The 27,991-nt window shown below is 38.8% G+C and overlaps 2 protein-coding genes across 2 annotated transcripts in view; one reads left to right on the top strand and one right to left on the bottom strand.

The window, feature by feature from the left end:
- The window catches only part of NRDE2 (NRDE-2, necessary for RNA interference, domain containing), a 28,323-nt gene extending 11,223 nt beyond the window's left edge, over positions 1–17,100 (top strand). The window contains exons 6-14 of the mRNA XM_015629952.3: positions 30–432; positions 4,060–4,193; positions 6,199–6,319; positions 8,348–8,523; positions 9,222–9,608; positions 9,970–10,898; positions 13,073–13,211; positions 15,545–15,616; positions 16,278–17,100. Coding sequence (XP_015485438.1) covers positions 30–432; positions 4,060–4,193; positions 6,199–6,319; positions 8,348–8,523; positions 9,222–9,608; positions 9,970–10,898; positions 13,073–13,211; positions 15,545–15,616; positions 16,278–16,403 — 2,487 coding nt within the window. The 3' untranslated portion in view covers positions 16,404–17,100. The remainder of the gene's footprint in view (positions 1–29; positions 433–4,059; positions 4,194–6,198; positions 6,320–8,347; positions 8,524–9,221; positions 9,609–9,969; positions 10,899–13,072; positions 13,212–15,544; positions 15,617–16,277) is intronic.
- Positions 17,101–19,905: 2,805 nt separating this feature from the next.
- On the bottom strand, positions 19,906–27,905 carry PSMC1 (proteasome 26S subunit, ATPase 1). Its single transcript, XM_015629954.3, has 11 exons — positions 27,827–27,905; positions 27,387–27,440; positions 26,437–26,533; positions 25,938–26,062; positions 25,296–25,481; positions 24,972–25,100; positions 23,969–24,065; positions 23,594–23,783; positions 22,420–22,571; positions 20,989–21,143; positions 19,906–20,205 (listed from the first exon to the last, which is right to left on the bottom strand). Exons 1-11 carry the CDS (start codon positions 27,827–27,829, stop codon positions 20,071–20,073), a joined length of 1,323 nt encoding a protein of 440 aa, XP_015485440.1. The 5' UTR covers positions 27,830–27,905; the 3' UTR covers positions 19,906–20,070.
- Positions 27,906–27,991: the final 86 nt, after the last annotated feature.

The following is a 27,991-nucleotide window of genomic DNA, read 5'->3' as shown; positions in this document are numbered from 1 at the left end:
GGTTGTAGTGATGTTTCTTTTTGTTTTAGGATGAATTAATGAGAGGACCTAGCCCTTATGGCAGTAGGGGAGAGCAGGAATCAAGGAGAAAATCACTCAAGTTAATCTTGGAAAAGAAACTGGCCATTTTAGAGAGGGCAATTGAAAGCAATCCAAGTAATGTTGATCTGAAACTTGCCAGGCTGAAGCTTTGCGCAGAATTCTGGGAACCACCAGCTTTGATCAAAGAATGGCAGAAGCTGATTTTTTTACATCCCAATAATCCAGAGATGTGGAAGAAATACCTTCTGTTCTGTCAAAGTCAGTTTACTACCTTTTCTGTTTCAAAGATCAACAGTCTCTATGGAAAATGTTTGACAACACTGGCAGCTGTACAGGATGGCAGCATGGTATCCCATCCTCTGCTGCCTGGCACAGAAGAAGCTATGCTGGGTAAGGTTCTTTCTGCATATTATGGTCAGATTGGTCTTCATAGGAGCTAACTGCATTAAGAACAGATTTTCTATGTATTGCATGAAGCTTTTCTTCTCTTCAAAATGCCTGGCATTTCTTTTCTTCTCTTCTCTTTTCTTCTTTAAAATGCCTGGCATCCTGGTTTCTTAGCTGAGAATTAAAGCAGATACTCAAACCAAATATGGATATAGCAGATCCTTCACTTCCCCAGGAGAGTTTATGATACAACATCCATTAAAGTCTAATGTGCTGAGTGGTTTATAGTACAATGTCAAACTGGAGAATCACAGCCAACAGCCAGGAGATGTGCTTTTATAAAAGGGAGACTTATGAAACAAGTAATTATCTCTTGTTCAGAAGTTTTACAACTGATTACTTTAATCCAGAGAAGAGAAGGAACATTACAAGTCTGATGAGAAATTTTGCTGAGAATCCCAGTCTGTAGATGGAGAATTCTAAGCTGTAATACCATGTGATCATGCCTTTTGTATTCCTTCTATGCATACATCTACCACTTTATAATTTATTATATAATTATCCCTGGAAGGAAAATAAGTCACATAGTTAGGATGCTGGAGTGGATTCAGGGAAGAAATGAGTTCATGCTCAGTTCTGGCATGGTCTTTAAATTTATTTGGAGCTAAATGACTTAACCTATCCATTTCAATTTTATTTCTCTACCTTGGTGTGTCATTGTGATTATCAACCTGTGGATGCATTGAGGAGGGGAAAACAGTAGTGTCACCATGAATATTTTTGACTTTTTTTTGTGGTTTTTTGTGGTTTTTTTCATTTTGAAACTAGTTTTCAATCTAAAAGAGACTATTAGGGAGGAGTCTATTTTTTTCATGTGTGTCATAGTCCAAGAAACCTCTTGTTTTTATCTAGTCCTGTAATTCCTGTTGGAGAAATGATGTTATGCAATATCCAGTCTGGACTTAGAGACTGAGATGCTGGGTTACCCAATTAGTTTCAGGTGTTCAGATCTCATACAATCTTTGGCTGATTCATCTTGGATCAACCACTGGAAAAAGTGCTGCAAAGGAAAAACGCTCTACTGGCCAGTGGATATTGTACAGCCTGATAGCTTCTAATTGCTTCTACTGTCTCTGATTTCCAATATTTCAGTCACTTCGTACACTAACCACAATGAATGATTCTTAAGACAAAGGTTTTACTCAGAATCTCTTTTTGGAAATGAGAAGGTTTTTCTTTCATTTTATTTTCCTGCACCTATTGGAACATATGTGACTCATGAAATACAAACTCATGAAGCAGTTTGTCAACTGCTATGAGAATTTTTTTTAATAGAGTTCTTTTAGCAAGTTAATTAGTATTAGATTGATGTTTTTCTAAATGCTTTATTGCTAGCAATATCCATAGATAGCTTAAAATGAAAATGAACTCAAATTCGTGAATGGAAACAAGTAACTTCTTGTTGTTCTGTATTAAGCCTATAGTTATTTATTTATGAACACTCTCAAGTACTTTATATTTCCTCTTCAGAGGATAGGATTAGAGAAATTTCCACTGAGAGACTTCTTGATTTGAGATTCCTTTATTAGTGACTTAACTGTGTAATTCTTGGGCTGAGTTTTAATTGACAGTGTACTTATTAGGAAGGTTACCAAATTGTTCATTACGGTAAATACACAGGGTATTTCACAATCTAATTATGAGTTGAGTAGCACTGAGGATGTACCTTAGGCTTTTATCTTCAACCTTTTACCTTTGCTAAGGACAAAGTGTAAGAGCTCTAATTTTAAATAGTGGGGGACTGTGCCATCTAGTGTTCAGTTCAGTATGCAGTACTATCTGCTTGGAAATAGGTGGGTGTTTTTTTAAAGTATTGAAAAATTCTAAAAGTTAAAGCTTAATTTAAAATGGTAGATCAGCCTATATGTAAATTTTGAGGTAAGAATTTATAACAATTAAAATTTACTAGGAACTGTTAATATAAAGCAGATGAATATAAAGTATTCTTAATTTTTGCTGTGTAAAGGGAGTCCTGTTTTTCAAATTATACCTACTGGTTAGGGAAAAACATCCTTATCTTCTAGGTCATTTCATTTGCAGAAGTGTCTTAGCATCATGGACTGAATTAGATATGTATTCGTGCTGTTTTCAGTTTTTGCCACAAAGAAAATGCTGATCTTTACATTTCTTCAAATACCTTTCTGGTTTCTAAAATGCAGGAAATTTTACACTGTAATTTATTTTTGGCACCCAGTTTGGCAGCATATCCTGATGAGGCATTTTCTGCATTCAGAGTATTTTAATCAAAGTTCATCTCTGAAGCTGGGAGAGTAGTAAAGGACAGTTTTTTCACTGTCAGTTTGATGCAGAGCCTAAATTAGTTAAAATACTTGGGAAGACTATTATAAACTTAATAATTGTTTTCGTTGTTTAAATATCTTCAGAAATCTCGGTCTTTTTTAGCAGGAATAATCATTTACTTTGCAGAAAAAATTGGATTAAATGCCTAGTTTGTATAGTCTGGCTGAATTCAGGTTTTTATGTGTATACATCTGATATATGTCTAAATTCAGATAAAAGGAGTAAATCATTTCCCATATATTAAATATAAGATGATGATTAAAAGTAGTTGCTGCTAACCTATGTTGTTACATGTGTGCATCTAGACACCTAAATATTTGGATTGTTTAAAACCCTCCAAAGTCAATGTGTTTAATGAAGGAACAGTAGTATTTAAAGAACACTTTTGCTGTTTTCAGTGACAAGCTGTCAGTGACTTGTTTGTCTTTATGAGCTTGGGGTTTTTTGCAAGTTGATTATGATTTGAAGCAATTTGAACGGCTTCTATTGTGTAAAGACTTGAGTGTCATTTGGAGTGATTGAGTATCACTGAAATGTCCTTGAGCTGCCTCATGGAGGTATTTGTAATACCTGTTACTTCTCCAGCTCTTTTGTGGAAGACTCTCTTTTCAGAATATGAAGAGAAACACTGGGACTTTGCTTCCCTTTTGAGGCTGAGACTGAGGTTCAATACACAGTAGGGATATGGCAGTGGTTAGACAAATAATTTGTTGAAGAGTGAGGGATAGGGCTTTTCTCTACTTTTAAGCAGTAGTATTTTGACCAGAAGACTGGACTTCTCCTAACTTAAGTCTTACATAAAGAAAAAGGGAATGACAATTGGAATGTAAATGATACATTGCTAGGATATTATCAATGTAAATATCTCACGCAAAACTGAGGCAAAAAGTATTTTTCTTATTAGCACCTCCTATGTGCATTGTGATAACGCCCAGCGTCTTCAAAGACGGCTATGGCATGCTGACAGATGTTGGATACAGTGAAGTTCAGACCATTGTGTCTAAATTTTTATCAGTAAGGACAGTGCATGGATGGCATGAATAAAAATCATCTCTTTGGCACATTTAAAGTGAGCAGTCTTAAAGTTCATTAAACTGACAATTGTGACATGCATTTGTGATGGTTACTCTTCATATTTTGGATTTTGATACTGCTCCAAAACAATTATGTTCTACAGCATGTCATATATGTATTTATATTTGTGGACTGTAATAAAATACTTTGCAACAAAATTTGAAATACTAAAATTTTATCTTCTTTTCTTTACAGCTATATTTATTCAGCAATGTCACTTTCTGAGACAGGCTGGCCATTCTGAGAAAGCAGTGTCCTTGTTTCAGGCTCTGATTGACTTCACCTTCTTTAAACCTGACAGTGTAAAAGATCTGCCAACAAGGGGACAGGTAGCAATTTCCATTTAAATGGGTGTGTGTCTTTATGTATTACAGAAAATGCTGTACCAGAGAAATGTTGATGATTTTTTAAGGACATAGGGAAATATTTTGGTTAACAGCTTACTTAGAGGTTTTCAAGGTGATGCTTGCATTGAAAAAATGCTTGTGGGTTCTCTGGAACTACAGGCCAAATGGCTACTTTTACTGTATATAATAGAAGTGTGATTACCAGTTGTTTCATATCTTTTTTAATAATTAAAAATGGAAAAAATAGAGCTAGCTGACCAATGTCTGTGTCTAATTAGCACTTGCCCTACTTCTTTTTCCCCAAAATGCTATTGTTTTGTTTCTGGTGATGGAGAGGCTGATAGGACATTAAATCTTTCTGTTCAGACTGCTTTTGCAAAAGTTTCTTAGGTTCTCTGCTACCTATTTCCATTCATTTGATGGCTACATTAGGAACACTCTCATGCCTTCAAGTGCCTTTTATTTGACCCATGAGATTCTGTTCAGCTTATAATGGTAAATGTTGAAGTACTAAATCATTTTTTCTCTTAATTTGTTCAGGAGAATGTTGCACATGCACCCCACTAATAATAAGGAAGTTAATATTTAGATGCCAATATCATCATCCCACTGAACGGTTAGGAACTGTTTCCTTTTTAATGAGTGGTAGAAAGGCCACCATTTAGGCAGCTGGGTTACTGTAGAGGATAAAAATTGAATTTGCTTCACTTACTCACTGTCTTCCCCAGAAACGCAGACTCTATCTGGTGTCCTGATTAATACTGTTACCCACAAATGGAGCAATCTTGCAGGTTAAAAAATAGTGATGTTTTCTTAAAGAGCTAAAATTTAGCATTCAGGAATAGCTATCATGGAGGATTTGGTGTAGTTGCACAGATACATGTAGTTACCATTCCAGTCATTTGAAAAACTGCATGATTATCTGTAGTATTTAAAAAATCTTAGAGAAGCATGAAAAGGAGCCTTGATTCAAAAGGACAATGTTGAGGTTGGAAAGTGCAGCTCTTTCAAAATAGGAAAATGCCAGATTTACAGCTGATCACACATTCTGCTGTCCTACAGAAGTGTTATGACTCAGTCTGGAATTACTTGTTTCCGTACTGTTTTCACAGTTCACTTTCTCACTTGCAGCAAAGAATAAATCCATGAAGAGCAGAATTATATTTTGCAGTTTGCTGTAAGCCTGGAATTTTCTCATGTGTTGATGCTTGGCTTTTCTTGGAGTAAATTTTATTGTGTTAATAATTGTATTAACAATCATATCTCAATGTCCAAGCCAAGGGTTGATACACAGGGGAAGCATTTAATAGGTGAGAGATTATCATTAGAGTTTAGGATACACAGAGCAGAGGAGAGATTGATGAATCTAGACATAACTGATTGCATACTGGCAGTGACAAAGTCACTAGAACTAGAACCCTGAACTTCTGATTCACTGGAAAGTGCCTTGACTTTTTTGGCCACCCTTAAACCTGAAAGATTAAAGTCCTTACTGATATTTTTCTCTTGTCTTTAATCCGGTCATATTTATGTGCAGCTGTAACATTTCGATTTGACCATAGGTGTGTGATTGAGTTACCATTCCATTAGCCAAATTCTTCATGGTCCCACAGAAGTTAGGGAGGAGGGGAGTTTAGGGTTCTGAAAGCCACACCTTGGGGGCTTTGTATCTTTATCCTTGGAAGATCTATAAAGGACTGTAGACACAAAAGTATTTTGCTTTCTTTTAAGCCTGTTACCTTTTATAACAATCTTTATTTTCATGAGAGGAGCTGATGACAATCCTTGTGTGGCACAGCTGTAACTGAAGTACTCAATTGTTCCTGCTGAATCTTAAGCTGTATCTAATGAAGTCTTCAGATACACAAATTATATCCAGACACATGCTTGTAGGGTCTGTGAAACCTAAGTAGACAGAGATAATGTCTGTACAACAGCAACAATTATTTTTCTATATGTTTTATTTTGGTCCTGTCAAAAACAATAGGTGGAATTCTTTGAACCCTTTTGGGATAGTGGAGAACCTCGAATTGGAGAAAAAGGAGCAAGAGGCTGGAAAGCATGGATGCACCAACAGGAAAAGGGTGGCTGGGTTGTTCTTAAGCCTGGTATGTGTGTCTCAATATGTGTAGTTGGAGGTCTATGTGTTCTAAACATTTTGATTAGAACTATGTAATTGATTCTTGTCATGTTGTTGCATACAAGTTTTAAAAAAACATCTGATATCAAAGATAAACTGATATCAAGATAATATATATATATCATACTTTGCAGGGAATAGCATGTGTTCAAGGTTTTATGTACTATATTGTTTATGAAACATTATTGTCCTTCCTACAATAAAAATTAGAGGAGAGAATGGCATATCCTCCACTTGATGTTGAAAAAGCTAGAGGTGTGAGTACTTGGTGGAGATTCACACCCATCAAAAGTAAAAGGAAGCTACTTCCCTTAAGACCCTTTCACCATATTAGTAAGGTGAGGTGGGATTATGTTATTAATGACAGTTGCCTCAAGGATACCTAGACTAATGATTCTGTTTCTAGAATCAGATTTGTTTCTCAAGTAACGGTATAGCTAAAATTGGAGGAAAATATTTCCTTTCTCTTTGTGATGCAGAAAATGAAGGAATTATGTCTTCACTTGGCTGGAGTCATTCTGGATGAGCAGGGATGCAGAAAACACTCTCTGCTGCTTATCCTTACCTTCTCTTGTGGTCTACAGCACTTCCTTTCATGTCAAGGACTATTTTTCAAGCAGATACAGCTTGTAGGGAAGCAGGAGGCAGGAATGTGTCTGACCAAAGATAAGCGGTCTTTGCTTTTGCTGCTCCTGCTGTAGCAACTTTGATGAAGCACGTTTGGGTCTGCTTTTAGTAAACAAAGGAACTGAAAGATAATTATGTGCCTCCCTTGTCCCTGGATTATGATGGAACTTCCTTGGCCCTTAACTGAAGTCAGCAGTTTCCTTTTTGCTGGCTCTAGAAATTTATTCACAAATTGAGGAGACTCAGTATAGAGAAGAGGACCACTGCCAGTCTTGGGCAGCTCCAGTTTATATACTAGTGCTTTCCCCATGTGTCAACCCCTAAAGTTCAGGTGCAATTTTCAATTGAGTGTGTTCATTAAAAACTATCAGGTGTCTTGAAACTTTGATTAGATTGTGGAAATGCTGTCTTTTTTCATGAAGTTGCTGACTAAAGGAGATACTATTGGTCACAAAAATATAGAGTAAAAATCTTGCAACCACCTGTTTGTTTTACCTGAAATTTAAGAAGAACTGGGGTTGGGAGTGTTTCACCTAGTTAATGGAAGATGTCAGGATCAAGAATTTGGAGGTGGTGTAGAAATTACTTGATTTTTATAATGCAGGCAACCATTAAATTTTGAGGGCTATTTTTCATCTCAGCAATAAAAAAGAAACATCTCTACAAGCTTTCCCTTTGCCTATAGGTGCTCATCAGTTTCTGAACAGAATTAATATATTGCAGTCAGAGGAGAAATATGGTAATTTCATCCAATAGTCCAGAAAGATTATCATAGAAGTGGGATGTGGTTAAGCATGTCTTTTTTTGTGTCTAACTATGTGGGTTGTTTCAACTGCATATTAAAATGTTGAAATTGCCACTTATTAAAAAGCAAAATGGCCAAACTTGTTTTGCAGTGTTTAATATTAAAGTACTGCTTTTTATGTACAGTGGTTTTCTCAAAATGTTTTATGCATGCTGGTATTCATAGAGGATACTTGAAATTTTATGCCCAGGTATGAAGTGAAGAATCTAAATTGCACAAAAGGATGACTGACTATTGGCTGTTGCTTGCAAATTGCTGTTGATAAAAGTGGTCCACAGCCTGTCATTGTTTTCTTTTCTCCCCTGTGAAAAAGTTTGACTGCTGACACTGATTCACAACTTCTAAAAGTTTGGAAGCTTCCTACCTTCCTAATCTTACAGAGTTGGTGTCAAAACCCAGAACTGTGATGTGGAAAGTCTCAGCTATGTCTTGTGTGGTTTTTTATTAACACTATCTTTATTTCCATTGTTAAAGTAGTTAAAGTGTGTCATGCCTGGCCTTTGAATCTGGTGGGATAATTTTTTAAAATAATTATTGTGTGTGTATATACTGATTTGATTGTAGATGATGAGGATGATGAAGACATAGATGAGGATCAAGAAATAAAAGATAAAACTCTTCCCAAGTGGCATATTTGGTTGGATATTGAATATTCCCGTGAGGCAAGGCACTGGTTACCTTGGAGGCCAGACAAAACTGAGAAGGAAACTGAAGAAGATTGTGAAGATCCAGAAAGACAGGTCACTGTGATATTAATAGAACAAGGGGAGATGATAAACCTAGTTATCCTTTAATTTTAATTCATTGCCATATTTGTGGATATTTTAGAAGAGTAATACTTTTCTTTGTTTGGAAAAAAGATTTTTTCTTTGAAATTCAAAATTTGCCTGAGGTTTTGTGCTGAGACTTTTGAAAACCATGGTAAGCTCATGGTAAGCTTTGGAAAGTCTGCAGGCAAATAATCTGTCTTTGCTGTTCAGTGATTCCTGTCATCCGTGTGAAGAAATCTCACAGAAATATGTGTTTAAGAAGAGATGTGCATTAAATAAACAAAGGTTTCATTGCCTTCAAGTCAGATAGTTGGGTATTTTTTATTCCTTGGGAAATAGGTCAAGTCAGACATTGATTTTCAAATTAGAATGTGTTAAAAGGCCTATGAATAAAGTCTTCCAGACCGTAATTTTGTAAATTTTCTATGGAGGTCTTTGTTGTTCATAGGCAAAGAAATCTCTTGAGAACAAATTTATAGTCTGACTAGAAAAACAGATTGCTTGTTTAACTTATCCATTTTTAATTTTAATGACATTTTGATACCAGTTAATGGGAATTCTAAATCCTATTGATTTGAAAATGTTCTTTAATTACATAAATTACAGATTTGCTGCTTTTGTTTGATTGTATAAATTAATGGAATTTGTTTTAATTTGGATTTTTTTAGGTGTTATTTGATGATCTTGGACCATCTTTAATCCGTCTTTCTAATCCAAAGCTTCAACATCAACTATTGTACTCTTTTTTGCAATTTCTGGGAGTTCCATGTACAAGTAAACTCTTTCCTTCTAGTCTCTATATTGCCATGGATGAAAATAACATCTTTGACAGTGTGCTTTATGATGATAAGCCGCTGACTTCAGTTGATTTTCCACTTTCTGGATTCAACAGTATTGGTCATATGGATACAATGTCGAGAGGCAGACATCAGATAGGCCACTATAAAGAAGGAGAGGAGTTCATACAGAATGTCTTCCATGTTCTGTCCCAGATATTTACAGGAAAGGAAAAATCTAACCTGGCTATTTGTTTGCTACAGTATGAAATATCTAAGGTAATGAGGAGTCTGCATATAATCAATTTTGTTATGTGTGGCTTTCTTCTGTATTAATGTTTATATTGTATTAAAAAAAAAATCCTGATGAAAGTTGTCTTGAAGGACTAAGTATTCAAATCAAGAAATGCCAGTTAAGATTGCACAAGAGAAAAAAAAGAAAACCAAACACCCCTTTTCTTCAGTACATGTTTAACAGTGGCATACCTGTAGCAAGCTATTCTTTTAAGTTTCGCGTAAATGTTATTATATGATAATATATAATTTTACAATTATATTATAAAAAAATGCTGTGAGGGTGTTTTTTCTCTTTTCTGCTTCCATCCCTCTCAAAATACGCTGTGTTTATTTTCTCCTGCAGGTAATTCAATGTCTCCAAGCAAAAAAGAAAAAGAAGCTAAAAGCACAAGGGAGGAAGAGTAAGAAGTTGGCCAAAAATTTCCTTAAAGCACCTGACAACCGAAACAACCTTTCTCTCTGGAAACTCTATGCCTACCTAGAATGGCTGCTTGGTAACACAGATGATTCCAGGAAGGTGTTTGACACAGCTCTTGGCACAGCAGGGACAGGAGGATTGAAGAGTGCCCAGCTCTGCAGCCTCAGCCTGCTCTACGCTCAGCTGGAAGTGGAACTGCTAGAAAGTACAGAAGGAGCTGTTATGTCACGTGCTGTTCATATATTGACCAAATTGACTGAGAATGGACCATATGTGCCCTATAGTGGACAAGTGTTACCTGTGAATGTCTTGAAAGCTCGTAAAACATATGAACATGCACTTCAAGATTATTTAAGTAAAACACCAGTTTCTGATCAGGATCAGGTCAAGGATACTGATCAGCTGGTTAGCCTGGTTGGTTGTTATGCACTGTTCCAGTATTTGACTGTTGGGATTGATGCTGCAGTATTAATATATACACAGGCTTCAGAAAAACTTGAAGCTTCTGGTTCACAGAAATGTGAGAATGCTGGAGAGAATTTTGGTATCCTAGATTTTCCCACTGCTCTCGAAGCTGTCACACTGCTGCATACAAATTTACTGAGATTCCACATGAAAATTAGTGTTTATCCTTTGAATCCCCTGCGAGAGGCACTAACGGAGGCTCTGAAACGGTATCCTAGCAACCAGTCTCTTTGGAGGTCATACATCCACATCCAAAGGAAGTCTCACAGCGCGAACAAAGCACGAAGATTTTTTGATAGTGTCACAAGGTCTACTAACTCTTTAGAGCCATGGTTGTTTGCAATCCAAGCAGAGCAGATGAGAAAAAAACTCACAGAGAAGGTTCAGAGGTAACACCTTGCTGCTCCTTACAATTATGCTTTTTTGAGTCTGTCTAATCATTCAACAGAGGAGAGAAAATGCTATCACAGTTCTCATTCTGCAGATGAAGAAGCTGTAGCTGAAGCTGTAGCTTTTGTTCAAGGCTGAACAGGAAGTCAGTGGCAGAATCTTGAACAGAATAAAAGCCCTGGGTGATAGCCTTATGTCCTTTCTGCTGAGCCCAGTTTGTGCTTGAATTTGTTTGCTACTAGCATCAGGATGATACACATTTCTTTAGGGAATTTTTAAATAGTTAAGCCTGCTTAGATGCTAGGAGAGACACTTTGAGCTTAAAACCTGCTGCATTTTAGTACTACAGCAGTAAAGAGCATAATCCAGAGCTATGCTGCAGTTTCTGCCTGAGCTGGCTGCCCTACTTTACTCGTGAATCACAGAATACAGTTGTGTCAGATCTGTTTCCATAGTGAGTCCTTGAGAGTTTAGTTTTTGTATGGGGCTGTTGCTAGGTACAAGAGGCTGGAAATTCCATGAATTCACAGTGGTCTGGGCTCAGATTTTTTGCTCCTGAGAAAGGAGGAAAGGGTAGGTGATATGAGGGAACAAGGTATGTGCTCATTCTTGGAGCTTAGTCTCTTAACTGTTGTCTTCTCATTGTTTGGAGCTACCTATCCACCGCTGCCTACAGATCTCCAGTGACATCGATAGTTTGGTTGTTTGTGTCTGCACACAACAAGGATTTCTAGGAAACAGTTACCTGGAAGTTTTACAGAGCTGTAAGCTCACAATATTCACATCTGGTGAAATTACATAATTACTAGTATATTTTGAAAAAATGGTGCATCACTTCTTTGATTGCTGCAGGCAGGCAACAGGCATTCAGACATGATAGTGATGTTCCTGAGCTGTTAGTCTGTGTCATCCTAAATCGTTATAAGAATTCTATGACCACCATATGTAAAGGAGGATTGTCATTTGATTTACTGTTCATTTCAGATTAACACTATGATAGGTTTTCATTATTGGAACTGAAAATTTCAGAATTATTTTCTCTGTGACGTTGAGTTCCTTTCCAGATTGTTCACTACTAGCGAAGCCTTTCCTATGGATTATATTTATAGGGGACAAGTTAGTGTTGCAAGAGCAGAGCTGTACTACTGCATCAGGGAGATAGAGATTAAGTGGCCTGTCAGTCATGCATAAAACTAATGGTTTGTGATGTTGTGACAAAATAAGAAAATTACTGTGCTGTGTCTGACTATTTCATATTCTAGTTTCTATTTCTACGTAAGTGGAATTCAGATGAAAAAATGAATACAAAGGGTAAAACAGGAACATTTTTTAAATCACTGTTAGGTACATGGCTTCAAAAGTTTCACTCCATGTGGAGTAGTTACATAATTTTCCCTCTCGGCAAAAGTTAAGATGTGAGGGAAAATTACTTCAAAGACACAAGGAAAAAAAGAGAGATAGGTTAGGAGCCAAGTATTAAAGGTGACTGGAACAAGCTGGCAGGCTAAGAGAACATGCACAGACAAGTGATGTTGCCAGTGTTCTAGTCTGTTTCTTCAAGCTCAAGCATCAAAAGTAAGCCAGTCTGTATCAGCTGTTGAAGGAGATCAGTGCTTTGGTGAAAACTACATACCTGCTTTTGTGTTCTGCCTGGAACTTAAGGGATTTGAATCTCTGGTTGGAAATCATGTTGTAATTGTGGTTGAAATCCAGAGTTGTAATTTTGACTTTAATCGAAGACAAATATGTGGCCTTACAAAAGTGAGCACCAAAAGATGTGCTGATCCAGACTTGAATTTCTTTTGAGCTGCTCTGCCAAGCTTAGAATGATAAATAATCTTGGAGGTAGGCTAAGATGTTTTAAGATCATATGATAGTGTATTATCATGTTCAAAGAGAAATGATTTTTGAATATTCAAAATATATATACACGAATTTTCACAAAAATACTTAATTTATATTTTTTCCTAATTTTCCTATTTAGAAATGTGTTGATTACATTAGCAAGTGCTAAAAATCTAGTTTATAACATTGAGTTTATAGCATGAATTACAGAAACATGTAACAGTGCTGTGAACAGAGACAGTGCATCATTCTTTACCCCTCCTTATCTGGATGTGGTCCCTTGGCTTGGGTTTTTAAAGGACTGTTGTTTCTTTCCTCTGTGTTTCAGGGCAGATGTTGGTGAAATACACTGCACTATTCCTGAAACTGGATTAACAAATCGGATTGTAGCTCTATTTGAACATGCAGTTCAGAGTGAAAATGGTACCCATTGTCCACTGCTATGGAGAATGTATTTGAAATTTATGGTAAGAAGAAGAGTATCTGTTTTGTTTTGTTTTACCACATTTGGAATTCTTTTAAACACAGCAGGAATACTGCTTAGAAAAATGAATACTAAATGCTGCTATGCCTCTTTGATTTGTAAGGTGATATATTTGATTTGTACTGCTCCTTTTTGTTGGGAACATTAAGGAAAAGGTAATTCACATGGATTAGGAGTAATAGCTTCTGACAGTGTAGTCTTAATAGAGATGCAGACATTGTGTCTTGTCATCTTATATAGATAAAAAGTATGTCATAAGATACCAATATATGTCAGGCTGCTTTCCAGTGGAGTAGACCCCAGCATATATTGGTGCAGGAATTTGCACTTCCTGTTGAGCCTGAAGGTTCCTGTCAGCTGATTTCTTCATCCCGTTGTGATCTCTTTGGATGGCAACATGACCCTGTGTGTATCAGCCTCCTCTCACTTTTGTGTGCTCTGCAGGCTTGCTGAGGGTGTGCTCTGCACCATTAGCCAGATCATTAACAAAGGTGTTAAATGAGATTGGTCCCAGTAGTGTCCCCAGGGGTACTGCTTGTCACTGACCTGTAACTAGACTTGTTCCACAGATCACCACCCTCTGGGCCCACATTTGAAACAGTTTTCTCACTGTCTGTGCATGCAATTCTTTTGTCAGCTGCTTATTTAGGAGGCTCTTACAGGAGACAGTATCAAAGGCCTTACTGAAGTCCAGATAGACAGTGTCCACTGGTCTCCCCTTATCCACCAGGCCAGTCATTTCATCATGGCAGTTTACTGAGTTGGTCAGTCATGACTTTTAGTGAATTCATACTGTCTGCTGCTGATTTTCTTTTCACTCACATGCCTGGAAATGGTTTTCAGGGTTAGCTGTTCTGTCACCTTCCCAAGGTACGAGGTGAGGCCGATCAGCCTGTAGTTCACTGGGTACATCTTCTTTCCCTTCTTGAAAGCAGGAGTGGTGTTTTACTTCCTTCAGTCTTTGGGTCCTTCTCCCAGTTGCTGTGATCAATCAAAGATTGTCAAGAGTGACCTCTCAGTGACATCTGCCAGTTCCCTCAACACTTGAGGTGCAGGTCATATGCAAAATAAATGCATGGTAGGCAAAACATAGCTGTAGCTTCTGTAACTTTGACAGTCTTTTGAATCTTAAAAGCTGCATATAAAAGTTATGTTAACTGGCACTGCAGTTTAATGCTAAAAACCAGTAATGTTTGTTTCTTCCATAGTTCCCCATGGAAGTACCTAAATAAAATCAACTGCATATAGTCAGCTTTGCCATCTTGGCTTTCTTGCTTCTCCAAAGTACAGTATGGAAGATGAAAACACTCAAGTAATTGAGAAACTTCTGTTCATGTCCCCTGGTGTAATGAGTTGTCAGAGGGGGATCAGCAGTCAGAAGGCTGTGAAATAGAGCGGAGGCAGGGAAGAAAAGATCGTTCTGTGTTTGAGAATATCTCTTGTGTGGAATTGTTAATTGTGCCCATTTCTACACAAATACATGCTTGTAAATATTTTATACAACTTTGTATAAAGGAATGTACAATTGAATTACTGTTATTCTTTACAAACTAATAGTGACACCCCAGTATGCACAAATGCTAAAGATCACCCATTATGTATTTTATCCCAAGTGCTTAATTTTTGGAAGATACCTTTTTCACAAGAACAAGGAGTATTTACTAGATGCTGGTAAGATGGAGGAAAATACTGTTAACAGTAATAGCTTGGAATAACATTGCTTAGATAAGCAAAATTAATTAGAAACATTAAAATTTACAGATATAGTCACAGAAGAAGGTGTGGCTGTTCAATATTACCCTAAGTTCTGTAGATCTCTGTTTTCTCTTTGCTGATGAAACATGGGTTAGGTAAGTGGACAGGGATGTGGGCTGGAATCTGGCTGAACTGCCAGGCTCAAAGGCTTGTAGTCAGCAGCATGAACTCCTGCTGCAGCACCGGTGCTGCACCCCAGGGATTGATACTGACACCAGTGTCCTTTAACATCTTCAATACCATCAGCAAATTTGCAGCTGATACAAAATCAAGAGGAGTGGCCAAAGCACCATATCCTGCTCTTGGTCTGTCCAGGTTCTTTTGAATAGCCGAGAGTCCTTGTTCTCTTACTTGTCTTACAAGTAAAGCCCTGAAACTCCTTTAAGACATCTGAAGAATGTAACCTGACAAATCACATAGCTACCATGATGTATAATAGAAAGGATTTCTCAGCAGAAGGACATTGAGCTTTTCAGAAATCATTTCTTTGTCTCAGATGTAACTGTTTCAGTATTTCAGCTATTACTGCACTGAAGTATGCATGGTTTTTTTTTCACGCAGACTTCACTAGGAAAAAAAGAAAAAAGTAAAGGATTGTTTTATAAAGCCCTTCAAAACTGTCCTTGGGCAAAGGTAAGCACAGAAAACAGGTAAACTTGTCATCATACTTTAATTTTTGAAGTTCTATATTTGAAAAAGAGAAGTTAATCTTTAGTAGCTGTTGTAAGGAGTTATATGCAAATGAAAGGAGAGGTTTCTGAGAAATAATGTTATATTTTTTGCAAATAAGAGATGAATCAAATGAAAACATGGTCAATAGTGCTGTTGTTGTTTCAGGACAGAAGGGTGTTGTGTTGAGGCATGGCAGTAAAAAATCCTGTGTGATCTAGAAATGATTGAGTCTTTCAGATTTTTATCATGAGCACGGCAGTATCAGAAATACATAACCAAATAAGAATTTATTTATGTAATAATATATAAAAATTATTGAGGAGAACCTGCAACTCCTCAGGTAGTGTCTGTATATGCTGCAAATGCTCCAGTGCCTCTTGACCTCCATTTTATCTTTTTGAATAAAGTTACTCAGTAAGACTTGGAAAAGACTTGATTAAACATCTACTTAGCTGTCACTGTAGGAGTGCTAATTCTGTTTGCATTACTTTAAAGAATACATGATATCTCTTAGGTACTTGCTACAGAGTTGTTGCTATCTATTTACTTCTTTATACTGTGTTTCTTGCTAGAAAGGTAGCACAGAAAATGTTCTTACCAGGTACTCTATATGTCTTTCCAGGTACTCTATATGGACGCAGTAGAGTATTTCCCTGATGATCTGCAAGAAACGCTTGATCTAATGACTGAAAAAGAACTGAGAGTGCGGGTACCTATGGAAGAGCTGGATCTACTACTAGAGATTTAAAAGAAGACTGTAATGGAGTGGAGGAAGTACAGAAGCTGCTTCCAAAGCTGACAATAAGATCCATCTCTTTTTCATACAGAACTCTGTTGGGACTTGGGTACTATGTACTTGATACTTTTTTGTTGTTGTTAAATCTTTTTCTTTGTTGTTAAATTCCTATCAAAATGGAGTTCTACTACCTGCAAGTGTTCTGGAATCAAGAACTGCATTTTGCCCACAATAATGGATCCATTTTTCTGAAGTATTGCTGGCTCCCACAGAAGCATACCCTCTTTAAATAGCCTCCTGTTGGAAGTTGCCTGCATTTCTTATTCTATTGTTTGAAATTACATTCCCTGGGGCTCAGAAGAGGTTCAGTACTTGCCAACTATGGCTTGGTGAGCAGCACAGGAAATAAACATATGCCAAATGGATGCTCCACTGTCCTCCAGTTGGCAGACTTCAGTAATTTCCTTCAGCATGGTATGCCTGTGTATATGTAACTGCCAAGTCAGAGCCATTACATCTGTACATATACTGTGAGTAAAAGCTAAATTTTTGTTTGAGCAGGCACCTATTTTGGTATGCTTTGACAGATTACCATTTTAATATATTTTTTTCTGAAAAATATACCTGAATATTTGAAAATTCAAAAGTAACTTGTTTTTTATTTATTAATAGAACTTTAAGTGTATTAAAAATGAACACGTGTCCATAATGCATCTCTAAGCAGCTCATTTTTAAACAAATTTCTGTAACTGATTACTTGCTTTGAATCAAATCCAAGCAATTGTTGTAAGAAAAGTAAATGTTTGATCTGTATTTGGTTCTCATCAAGAAGGCATAGTCTTCTGTAATAATTATTTAAAAAGTAGCTTATATTCCAGGAGACTTTTAGCAAGCTCCTAGAGAAGTAATATGAAATATGGTAATAATTTAAAGATATAGTAAGGTTATATATTTTGTAACACATAACATGCTGAAACATGGAAAGGATTGTTTAGCATCCCTATTCTTGAGACCCAAGGACTCAGAAACTGGATTTTCATTTGAAGCAAGTATACCTGCCACCACTGAATATCCAAAACTGTTTCAGACATTTTTCATGAGAAAACTTATTGTCAGTAGCAGCACTAAAGCAATTGGGATCATCCAGCTGGTGAGATCCTATTACACATGAAACTATGTCCGGACCAAAATGTACAACTTCTGGCTTGAGTTTGCCATCATCATACAAGACAGAATACACCTTAGTCCAGGCTGCATTTCATTTATTCCTTTCTAAAATTATTTTAAATACTGCAGAGAATATTTATAATTTCAAATGGCATTACAGCACTTCTGAAGAGCCTTATAAAATTAATGTAGTTGCAAGTGATGCTGGTTGTGCAGTAATCAATTCATCTTTGTGGAAAATATAGTTTATTTTTAAAATCTTTACTTTCTACAAAAATGACAGAGCTCCTGAATTGGAGGTTGAAGTTACTCTGTACCCTGAACAGTAACATGACAAATTCTGCCTGTTTGTTAATACTTTCCCATCACAGCAGAATGCCATTTCCTCTAAAGCCCTGAAAGGGCCATGGGAAGGGGAGAAGCTTGACTGTGCTCCTGCTTAGAGTCACAGAGGAACCCAGGTTGAGAGGGACTTTGAAAGATCATCTGGTCCAACCTTTTGTGGGACAGGGAGCCTAGATGAGATTCACAAGCTCTCTCTGCAGTCACATTTGAAAACTTCAGTGATGGCAGCAATGACTTCTGTATCCATCACTTTTCTGTTCTTCCATGCATCCTGTCCCAAGTCCTTTCCTTTGCAGTTTCTCCCAAAGCACTGCTTGGCCTGCTTCCTTCCTCTTGATGATCAGAGGCTTCCCGGAGCAATTCCTGCCTTTTAATTCAGACCCCAGTAGCTTTCCTGTTCTTGTGGGGAATATACTTGCTGTTCACTTTCTCCTGGTATTTATTACTTTTGTCTTGATTGTCAAATTCAGAAAGTGGCATCAGTTAAATTCTGCTGTAAAAGCTAAGAACTGAATTTTCAAACATGTGTTTTTCAGTTCCTGTGATGGCAGATAGGGTACTAGAATGGAGTCCTTGGGTTCATTTAATGCAGTGCAGCTGTTCTTCAGGGAGCTGAACCCATCTCTTTGTGGCTGTTGCTTTGAGCCAGCAGTAACAGCCATGTCCCAAATAAAAAGTGCCTTGCTTGCCACACATGTCATAAAGCTCTTCAGCCCCTCAAGCAACAGTGAGATCAACTGCCATGATTAGAAAGTGCTATAAAATCCCTAGCTTTTTGTGACCTTTCCAAGGAGACAGATCTCTTAAGGTTTGTAAGAATGGGTAATAAAAGCTGTTTTTCTAGCTCCAGATGAAAAACAATTCTATTTCAGGATTTCTGTCATCCAGATTAAATAAAGGACTCCATTCATCTGTAGGGTTCATTTTTAACAATGAGCCACATAATTTTTACATAGAAAAATAAAATCTCTTGGCCCTGCTGCTGCCATTGTTGTTGGAGCACTGGCACTGAGCAAAGGCACTGCTCTGGGTGTAACTCTCCACCGTCTGTTACTGGCCCACATTTGCTCCCGCAGAAAGTTCCCAGAACAAAGACTGCACATTGCGTAACTGGTTTGCATGTGGAATTTTATATAAACCTTAAAGATCACATGTACAACATTTGGGAATGAATTACTTAGAACTTAACAAGCCCTTCACAGAAGTGTCCTACACAGGATACTTCCTAAGTAGTATATGCATGGCTACAGCTGAGCCAACAGACATCTAGCCCCCATGGGAATGGAGCTGTAGGCAACAGAATTGTATCAAGGGAAAGAACTTAAGGTTCTGCTGTAGAGCACCAGGCATGGGACATGTAGTTAGAATTTCTCTTGCACATCTGCTGCATGCCAGACGCTGCACCTCTAGCACTGGGCCTGGTGCCTTACAAGCATGCACATCCTGCCATGGGCAGCATGGGGCCCTTGAACCTGTTCCCACTGTGTTCTTCTCAGAGACATTCTCTGGCTTGGATGTTTATCTAATGAACTGAAACCCTTTTGGGAAAAACAGATTTATAAACTAATCTTACAAGCACCCTATCCAAACACATTTAGATGTTTAAGGTAAGATTACTTACGAGCATCCATCTTGCTCTCTTATAAACTGCAAGTGCTAGAGATGGGTACCTTTAAAGCATATCTCAGTGTTACTTGGGGTTGCATACTTGTCGTTCGTTAATTTTCATGTATAAATGACTGATGACACTGAGGTTACTCAAAAGTTACACTTGTCCTAGTTAGCCGCTTAAAAAAGATGTAAGAAGGTAATCAAGAACAATGGACATGCTAGAATAGTTGTAAGAGCCTGCCATGCCTAAAAAGGACTAAGAGCTGGGGCACCTGCACTGCTCCCTGCCCTCGTGCTGTGGGTCACTGAGACAAGCACTTGGCTCACCAGCACTTTAAAGTCAGAGTGTGCAACAGACAGTTCTGTGTAAATAGCAGGGCTTTGCCACCAAAACAGTTCAAATAAATGTTTTATTGGGAAGTAAAGAGTTACACTGGCTGAAAACCCACAACCCACCAGCTTTAACCTGCTCATGAATGAGAACTAGCTGTGTGGTTTTACACAAGACTCTCATCAACACAGAAAGTTCTGTATAGTTCCCAAAGAGACAGGTGACTTAAAGATACAGTCCCTCAGGGGTTCCCTCTTGCTTTTTATAGAGAACGTTCTCTTTAGACTTTTTGAAATCTTCATTTGTTACTTTCATTCTCCGTTCCCTCAAAGCCATCAATCCAGCTTCTGTACAAATTGCCTGCAACACAGGAAGCAAGAACAGTTACACTTTCTGTGCAACCCCTTCAAATCACACCCTCAAAGGCAGCTGCATCTTCCTATTGCTCCAGTAACAGTAGAAGTGAGAAGTGTTAACAAAATCTACATTCTTAAGTTTATACTGTTCTGTAGCACTGAAGGAGGCTGGATAAAGCCAGATGAGTGTGTCCAAAACCACAGAAGTAGTCAAGAGTTACACTTGACAGCTTTGTAACAACAGTAATTTCCCTCCTGCAAGGACAGACACACCCAGTTTTGTGATCCTGCTGCAGGGAGGTGACAAATGTTTCAGGTTGGTTTAAGCTCATGAGTGTGGTAACTGTAGCAAGGGCTCTATCTGCTTTAAAAAAGCACACAGGGTATGGCTGAAGCTTCCCAATACACAGTTGCATTTTTATCTGCCTTGCAACATAGTCCCTAAAAATGCTACTGATCCTATACTCTCTTGAGGAATGTTTAAGATACCTTGAACAAGATTCCACAGTCTCCTTTTAGTTTCTACTTTGCTACCTTAAAATCTCACATTCAGGTAACACAGGTACATATTCTTACCGAAACAGGCTGCATCACAATTAGGATTTTGATAATTTCCCATTTGTAAAGCAGAGTACCTGGCACCCATAAAAGGGATTTTAAACCACCCCACTGTCCCTTGGTAAGTGCAGAAAACTGTCAAACAGGTCAAATGACAATAGTTCTGGATATAACAAAAATGAGATTTGATTTTTGCTTTCAAGTACAAACAATGGTGATGTGCACTGACCTTAATATCTGCACCACTGAGATCATCTTTTGCCATAATCAGCTCATCCAAAGTCACATCATCTGCCAACGTCATCCTGCTTGTGTGAATCTGAAAGATTCGTTTCTTTGTCTTTTCATCAGGTAGAGGGAACTCTATTTTCCTATCAATACGTCCTGTGCAAAATAAAAGTTCAGTCTTAGGCTTTTTGCATGCAGCTTTTGGAAACAGCAGGAAGAACACCTGAAGAGTTTGACTGACAGTAACTCTTCAGCTGAATCATGTCCAGAGAAGGGCAATGAAGCTGATGATGGGTCTGGAGCACAAGCCCTATGAGGAACATCTGAAGAACATCTGGGGGTGTTTAGTCTGGAGAAAAGGAGGTGCAAGGATGACCATATCATCCTCTACAACTGCCTGAAAGGAGGTTGTACCCAGGTGAGGGTTGGTCTCTTCACCCAGGTAACAGGTCAAGAGAAAATGGCCTTAAGTTCACATGGGGAGGTTTACAGTGGATATTAGGAAAAAATTCTTCATGGAAGGAGTTGTCAAGTACTGGAACAGGTTGCCCAGGGAAGTGGTGAAGTCACCATCCCTGGAAGTACTCAAAAGAGGTGTAGAAGTGGCACTTGGGGATGTGGTTTAGTGGTGGACTTGGCCACGTTAGCTTAATGGTTGGACTTAATGACCTGAAAGGTTCTTCCTGCCACAATCAATCATGTCTGAAGTAGAAAGCAAGGTCAGACTCCAATTCTGGCATAGTATCATCTCCTCTGTACTTAACAGAACTGAGGGGGTTTGAGCTGAACAATCAAAAGCTAAATGATGACAAAAGCAGACCAAATACATACAATGGAGGTATTTCAGCTTATTTCTTTGATCTTTGTGTTGTTTTCTACCTTCCAATTTAACAGACACCACAGACATACTATGCTTTGGTATATTTTCAGTGGCCATTTAAAAATACTACCTGTGCTTGCTCAAGCCCAGCATGTGTCCCTCACTCATGCCCCAAGTGGCAGGAGTGTGCCAGGTCAGTAAGGAGCAGCCTGCTCTCCTTGCACCAGGCTCCAGGCTGTCGCTGGTAATGCCTAGGTTCTCACCCCCAAAACACAGGTGGTGCTGTCCTGCCTTCCACAGCTGCTGCAGGTGTGCTGCTGCTGCACACAGCTTGCTTAACAATTACTTAAAATGGCTGTGCCATCTTAATAGAAAGGAAAAATATTCGAACTGTTTATGTATATGTAAAGGAATTAACACATTTCTTCTCTTTTAAAGATTTTTTTCTATTTAGAAGTTTGTGAATGGTTCCTGATTTCAACAGATGCACCAGCATAGATGAGATGGTGAATAAGAACTTGCAGTCTTTTTACCAGCCTGTATTTGTCAAGTTGCAACAAGTCCTTTCACAAGATAGGTCGCTTAAGCAGACACAGCAGGGAAGTCCCTTACCTGGTCTAATTAAGGCTGGGTCCAGTGTTTCTATTCTGTTTGTAGCCATGATAACTTTAACATCCCCCCGAGAGTCAAACCCATCCAGCTGGTTCAGCAGCTCCAACATTGTGCGCTGGATCTCTCTCTCACCCCCTGAATTTGAGTCATACCTTTAAGAAAAAAAAGCTTAGTCAGAAAAGGCACCAAGTAACTGCCACAAATGTATGAACAAAAGGGGGAGAGGGGTATTTTGTTTGTAAACATCCATAAGAGATTTAAATAAAAAATATAATGTTTATCCATATAAACAAAACATAGGCTTTCAGAATCATGTTGTGACATCTAGGTAAGTAAAGAGACACTGAACTATTCTTGTAGTTGGAGAATGTAACAGCCATCATGTGAAGGAAATTGGGTTTTTTCCATGTTTCTTATACATTTGGAAATATTTTCTTCCCACCTAACAAAACAACATAATAAAGGAAAAAACTTAATTCTTAAAAGCACATACATCCATACACAAGGCAGCAGCTGGCACTTCGGGCTAGAGGCACTTTAGGCTGGTGGTCATGTAGTAAACACATATGAGTACCTTTTTATTTATTTAAAAAACACCGACTACTTTAAAGACTATTTGCATTGGACAGTTCCAACAAACCTACAGAATTTTCAAAGAAATACAGATTGGATATGGGCTGAACAACAGTTTAGTGTGGCACAAGCAATGCTTGTCTATGACATACTCTGTGTAACCTTCTGTAAAATATTGCTAGAGCAGAAGTATTTAGCCACCTACTCGAAAGGCAAACAAAAAATGGATATATTCTATATTAAGTATTCCTTACCATTAGCTCACTAAAGCCAACTACTGTATATGGACTTGGGAGCTAGAGGATCCCATATACACAGTGTCTCTTTCTGGCGTTGACACTCTCCTAGAGTCGCTGCCATGTAGCAAGAGAACAGCTTATCTCTGGTCATGTCTATTTAGTACCATAGGCTATGATATATTGTGTTTCCACGGAAGTTATTTGAAGAGTTACTTGTTACAAATGCTTACATGAAAACAGCCTATGCAAATGGCAGCAGAGCAAAGAAACAGTCTCAGTATAGCTGCAAAAGAAGTGTTTCTAGTCAAGCTTTTGTTGCCCCTGGCAAGCCCTGTGTGTGCAGCAGAGCTCAGCTACTGTACCTCTTGGTACCGATTGCATCAATCTCATCAATGAAGACGATGGACGGGGCATGCTCCTCGGCCACACGGAACAGCTCACGCACGAGCTTTGGGCCATCACCCAGGTACTTCTGGATGAGCTCTGAACCAACCACTCTCAGGAAGGTTGCTGATGTTTGGTTTGCCACTGCTTTGGCAAGTAAAGTTTTTCCTATTTTTAGTTGGAAAGAAATACTGTAATTAGTCTGCAGAGAAGGGAAAGTGAAAGAAAAAAGTGCCCTAACAAAACAGATGTATGAAATTTGTGACAGACTTGGCAATGCTTTAAATTCTAACCAAGTATAAATTATTTTACTTGTGTTATCTTAGCACAGGTGTTACTGAACTGTGAAATACCTGTGCCAGGTGGGCCATACAGAATGACTCCTTTGGGTGGCTTTATACCCATCTCTTCATAATATTCAGGGTGGGTGAGAGGAAGCTCCACAGACTCCTGAAGCACAAGAAACACAAACATGTTTTTGTAAGACTGAGTGGTCTCCAGCGAAGATCTGTAGGGATCATGTAGTAGTAATGAAAGCAGTCAAGGCAAAAAGAACTTAACTGATTTTAAGACAGACATTGAACAACATGGCTCTCTGTTGTCTCCAATTCTAAGGAAGGCAATTCCTCTACCTGTACAGATCTTCCTATTGTTTTGACCTGATGTGGGGTAGAGCAGCAGTGAACATTCCCCTGCTCCATCCTCAATGCATCATCCCAAACTTACAATCCCGGATTTCCTGAATCCCAGACACCCATGGATGACCTTGGGGCCAGGGAACCCTTTACAAAAGGGTACCTTCTAGAAAGAGTTACCAGATACCATAGATTTTAAGAGTATTTGTGGTTTTAGACACCTACCCAGAATAAAAAGGTTGAATTTTAGCAAGGTTCAGGCAGAGTTCTGCTGGTAGGGAAAAAACCAACCAACCCAACACACCCCAACCAAACAACAAACAAATGCAAAAACAAAACAAGCAATTGCCCTGAGAGACTAAATCCATAGATTGGATGGCATCACACACTCAAAATAACCTCTGCAGTTTGTTCAACTTAACTTTCATCTTGCAACAACTGAAACTTTAGAAGTTGCAAAGTAATAAGCTATTAGAGAGATTTTATGACCTCTGGGCTCTATAGGTTCCTGAGCAACTGTGAAAGGTTCCCATACACACAGCCTCTGGTGACCTGGTTAAAATGAGGTCCACGAGTCTGCCTAGTGAAATCTAATGAAGAAACGCACTACAGAAAAAGGACACCACTACAGGAACAACAGGCAGTCCTGCTGTATCCCTTCTCAGCTCCTAGCACAACAGTAACATTGCTGACTTAACTGTAGATGAGTAAAACTCCATACCTTGATTTCTTGAATTTGGTTGTCAAGGCCACCAATGTCAGCATATGTTTCTTGAGGAGCTTTCTCTACTTTCATCACAGTCACTAAAGGGTCTGTGTCATCCATCAGGACTCCTATCACAGCATGAACCTAATTCAAGAATTAAGAGTTGTCAAAGAAAGCAGGCAGCATTTTTAATACAAGCTGAAGTCTAATCTCTAGGCCCACTGATTTAAGTGTGAGAAATAAACAGCATTCTCTCTCCTGTGGTCTTCAGAAAAAAAAAGCCAGTTACAAACAGTATAAGTTTTTTGTAAAAAACTTGATTTTATAAAAACAACTCACCTTATGATTTAGCAAAACAGAGCAGCCTGGCTCTAGCAGGTCCTTGTCCACAAAAGACAGAATACTGACATAGTGCTCTGATCCCACTGATGTGGACACAATGGCATGGTTGTCATCAATGATCTCCTCCAAGGTACCCACAGACATCGGTGTTCCTCTCAGATCATCCACCTTGGACCTTTCTTCCTGTTGTCAAGAAGAATCCAGGAAACAACTGAACAACACAGGCAAAAACATTCTTAGACAACAGTGGCTCAACAATTCAGACAGAACACATCAGAACCAGTCTTTCCTATTGGTCTGCTGCCCCAAAAAGACAGAGGTCAGTAACAAAATCCACTATTAATTGAGTCCTACCCTACAGACACCATTTATGTGGATGTGAGTAACTAGAATCTTCTTTCTTTGGTGGTGGATATCTGCAAGCTGCACTTTGACAGAGCATTAAGAAATAAAAAACTCCCATGGCTTCATCTGCAGTGAACCCTGCTTGTTCTAAAACAATTCAGCCAATTAATGAGGAATTGTGATATGCTTGTATCAATGTGCACACCGGTTTTCCATAGCTTTGGTACAAAGTAGTTCACATTAATTAAGAGCATTTACTGCAACATTAGAAGTAACAGTTCACTCAAACCTCACCTCTTGTTTTTCTTCCAAAGGTTTCATCTGCTCTTGATTTCTGATGAACTCTTCCTCCATTAAGAGGTAATCTTTAATTCTCTCCAATTTCAACAGTTTGAGTCTGCACTGTGTGTGAGGAGTCACTGTAACCAAAGCAGAATCACAGTATTTTAGAACAAGTTTGACATGGTACCAACTAACCACTAATTCATTACTAGAAATCCTGCTTTATTTTCCTGACTGTAACTTGTACCTTACTTGTCCCATTCTAACTGCACATTGAATGTTTCCCCTTTATTTTTTCTCAGTTCAATTTCTCTCTCTCTTACCTGGGAATTTATGGGCTGCATCTTGCAAAAAAATAATTTTATTCTATGGGGGGCTTTTTAATGTTAATTAGCAATAAGATACATTTGGCATTGTGTTAGTGAGCTCCACAGAGGCAGATCTCGAGAAGAGCTCTGTACTTCTCAAAGAGCAGACAGCCCACAGCTCTGCAGGGGGTCAGAACACTTACCCAGGGGGAGTTTGCTGGCAGCATCTGGTCCCTTGGTCTTCTTTTTCTTTTTCCCCACTCTGGTTGGAACTGGAGGTTCATATTTCTTCTTCTTATCCTTATTCATAAAAAGAATTCCAGAAAAAGAGAAAAAAAATCAGGATAATAACAATAAAACAATACACACAGATGTTCAGTGCACAGACTAAAGAAGAGCCCAAGGTGAAGGATTTATTAACAAAATGTTCTCCTTATGGTCTGTAGCAAGAAGCACAAAACAAATATGACTCAGTTTTTAAGAAAGTTCTAAAATTTCTTCTCCTGCTTATTTTACATCCTTCTTTCTAATTTAAACTTCTGGCAGTTTTCAGTGAATATAGGACATGGAAGGCTCAAACCTGAAGTAAATCACAAACAAAACTAATAGATGAGACAATGAGAAAAATATTTAATCTCCACCTTTCTGCTGCACTTCAATCAATAAACCAGACATGTTCAGTTTCCTAGCCTAGACACTGCTTGCCATGTACCTTGTACTTTCAGCTCCAAAGGAGATCAGGGAGACCCCTGATATGTCCCACAACGTGAAGTACATTCCTACCGCAGATCACTGTGCTGTGTCACTTTCAAGCCAGCAACAGTTCCTTAAGTGTCAGCTTGAAGGAAACTAGCCTTTCCTAACCCTGACACATTTAGTTTTATTTTTTTAAATACAAGTCACTCTTCAGTTTTTCTTAAGCTCCCTTTTTTCTTTATGAGCAGCTCCCGTTTTCTCCAGTGTATACCCAGAAAAGACATTCATCATATCATCGTATCATATTCATCATATGCTCCAGCAAGAGCATAATTTTATGCAGTTGCAAATAAAACAGTAATTTTTAAAAAGTAAATTTAAAAAGGATATTGCAGCCAGGCTCTGTAGCAGCACACTTGTAGTTCATTCTGTAAGTATTAATTTGGGTTTCAGTTACCTTGTCATCCTTCTTGCTACCACCAGGACCATGTCCACCACTCTGACTTTGACCCTACACAAAAGGCAAGAAAACAAACGACAAAAACTTAAATATATGTACACTTCTATGAATCGAGAAGCCTACGGAAAATTCCACATACAGAAATCCCGCAACTGGATTTTTCCAGTCTAAACAAAGCGCTAACATATTCCAGCTTGTTGTCCAAAAATAAAAAGAAGTGTCCCGCCCGCCCCGGTCCCCCCGCGCGCGTTTCCCCATCACCGGGCCGCGGCCTGGAGGCGCCGGCGGTGACTCCGCAAAACGCCGGGCGCTGGCGACGGAGCCCGAAGGGACGCGGCGCCCCGGTTCGGCACCGCAGACAGAGCCGCGTTCTCCCCCCACCCCCCGAGGCCGCGCTCGGTGCCGTCCCGGGCCGGGACTGCCGGGGCCGCTCTCACCATCGCGCCGCGACCGCCCCGGAACCGCCCGGCCCGCACAACCACGGGCCACCGCTGCGTCACTACGGACAGCGGCGAGGGACAAGAGAGCGGGCGGGGCCGAGCGCAGGTCCCCGGCAGCGGCCGGCAGGGGGCGCCGTCTGCCCGCGGTTTGTGTCTGTGGGG

This window comes from Parus major, chromosome 5 (assembly GCF_001522545.3).
Source record: "Parus major isolate Abel chromosome 5, Parus_major1.1, whole genome shotgun sequence".
Lineage (NCBI taxonomy): Eukaryota > Metazoa > Chordata > Aves > Passeriformes > Paridae > Parus > Parus major.
Note: the sequence above shows the minus strand (reverse complement) of the source record. Positions and strands in the feature narration are given on the sequence as shown.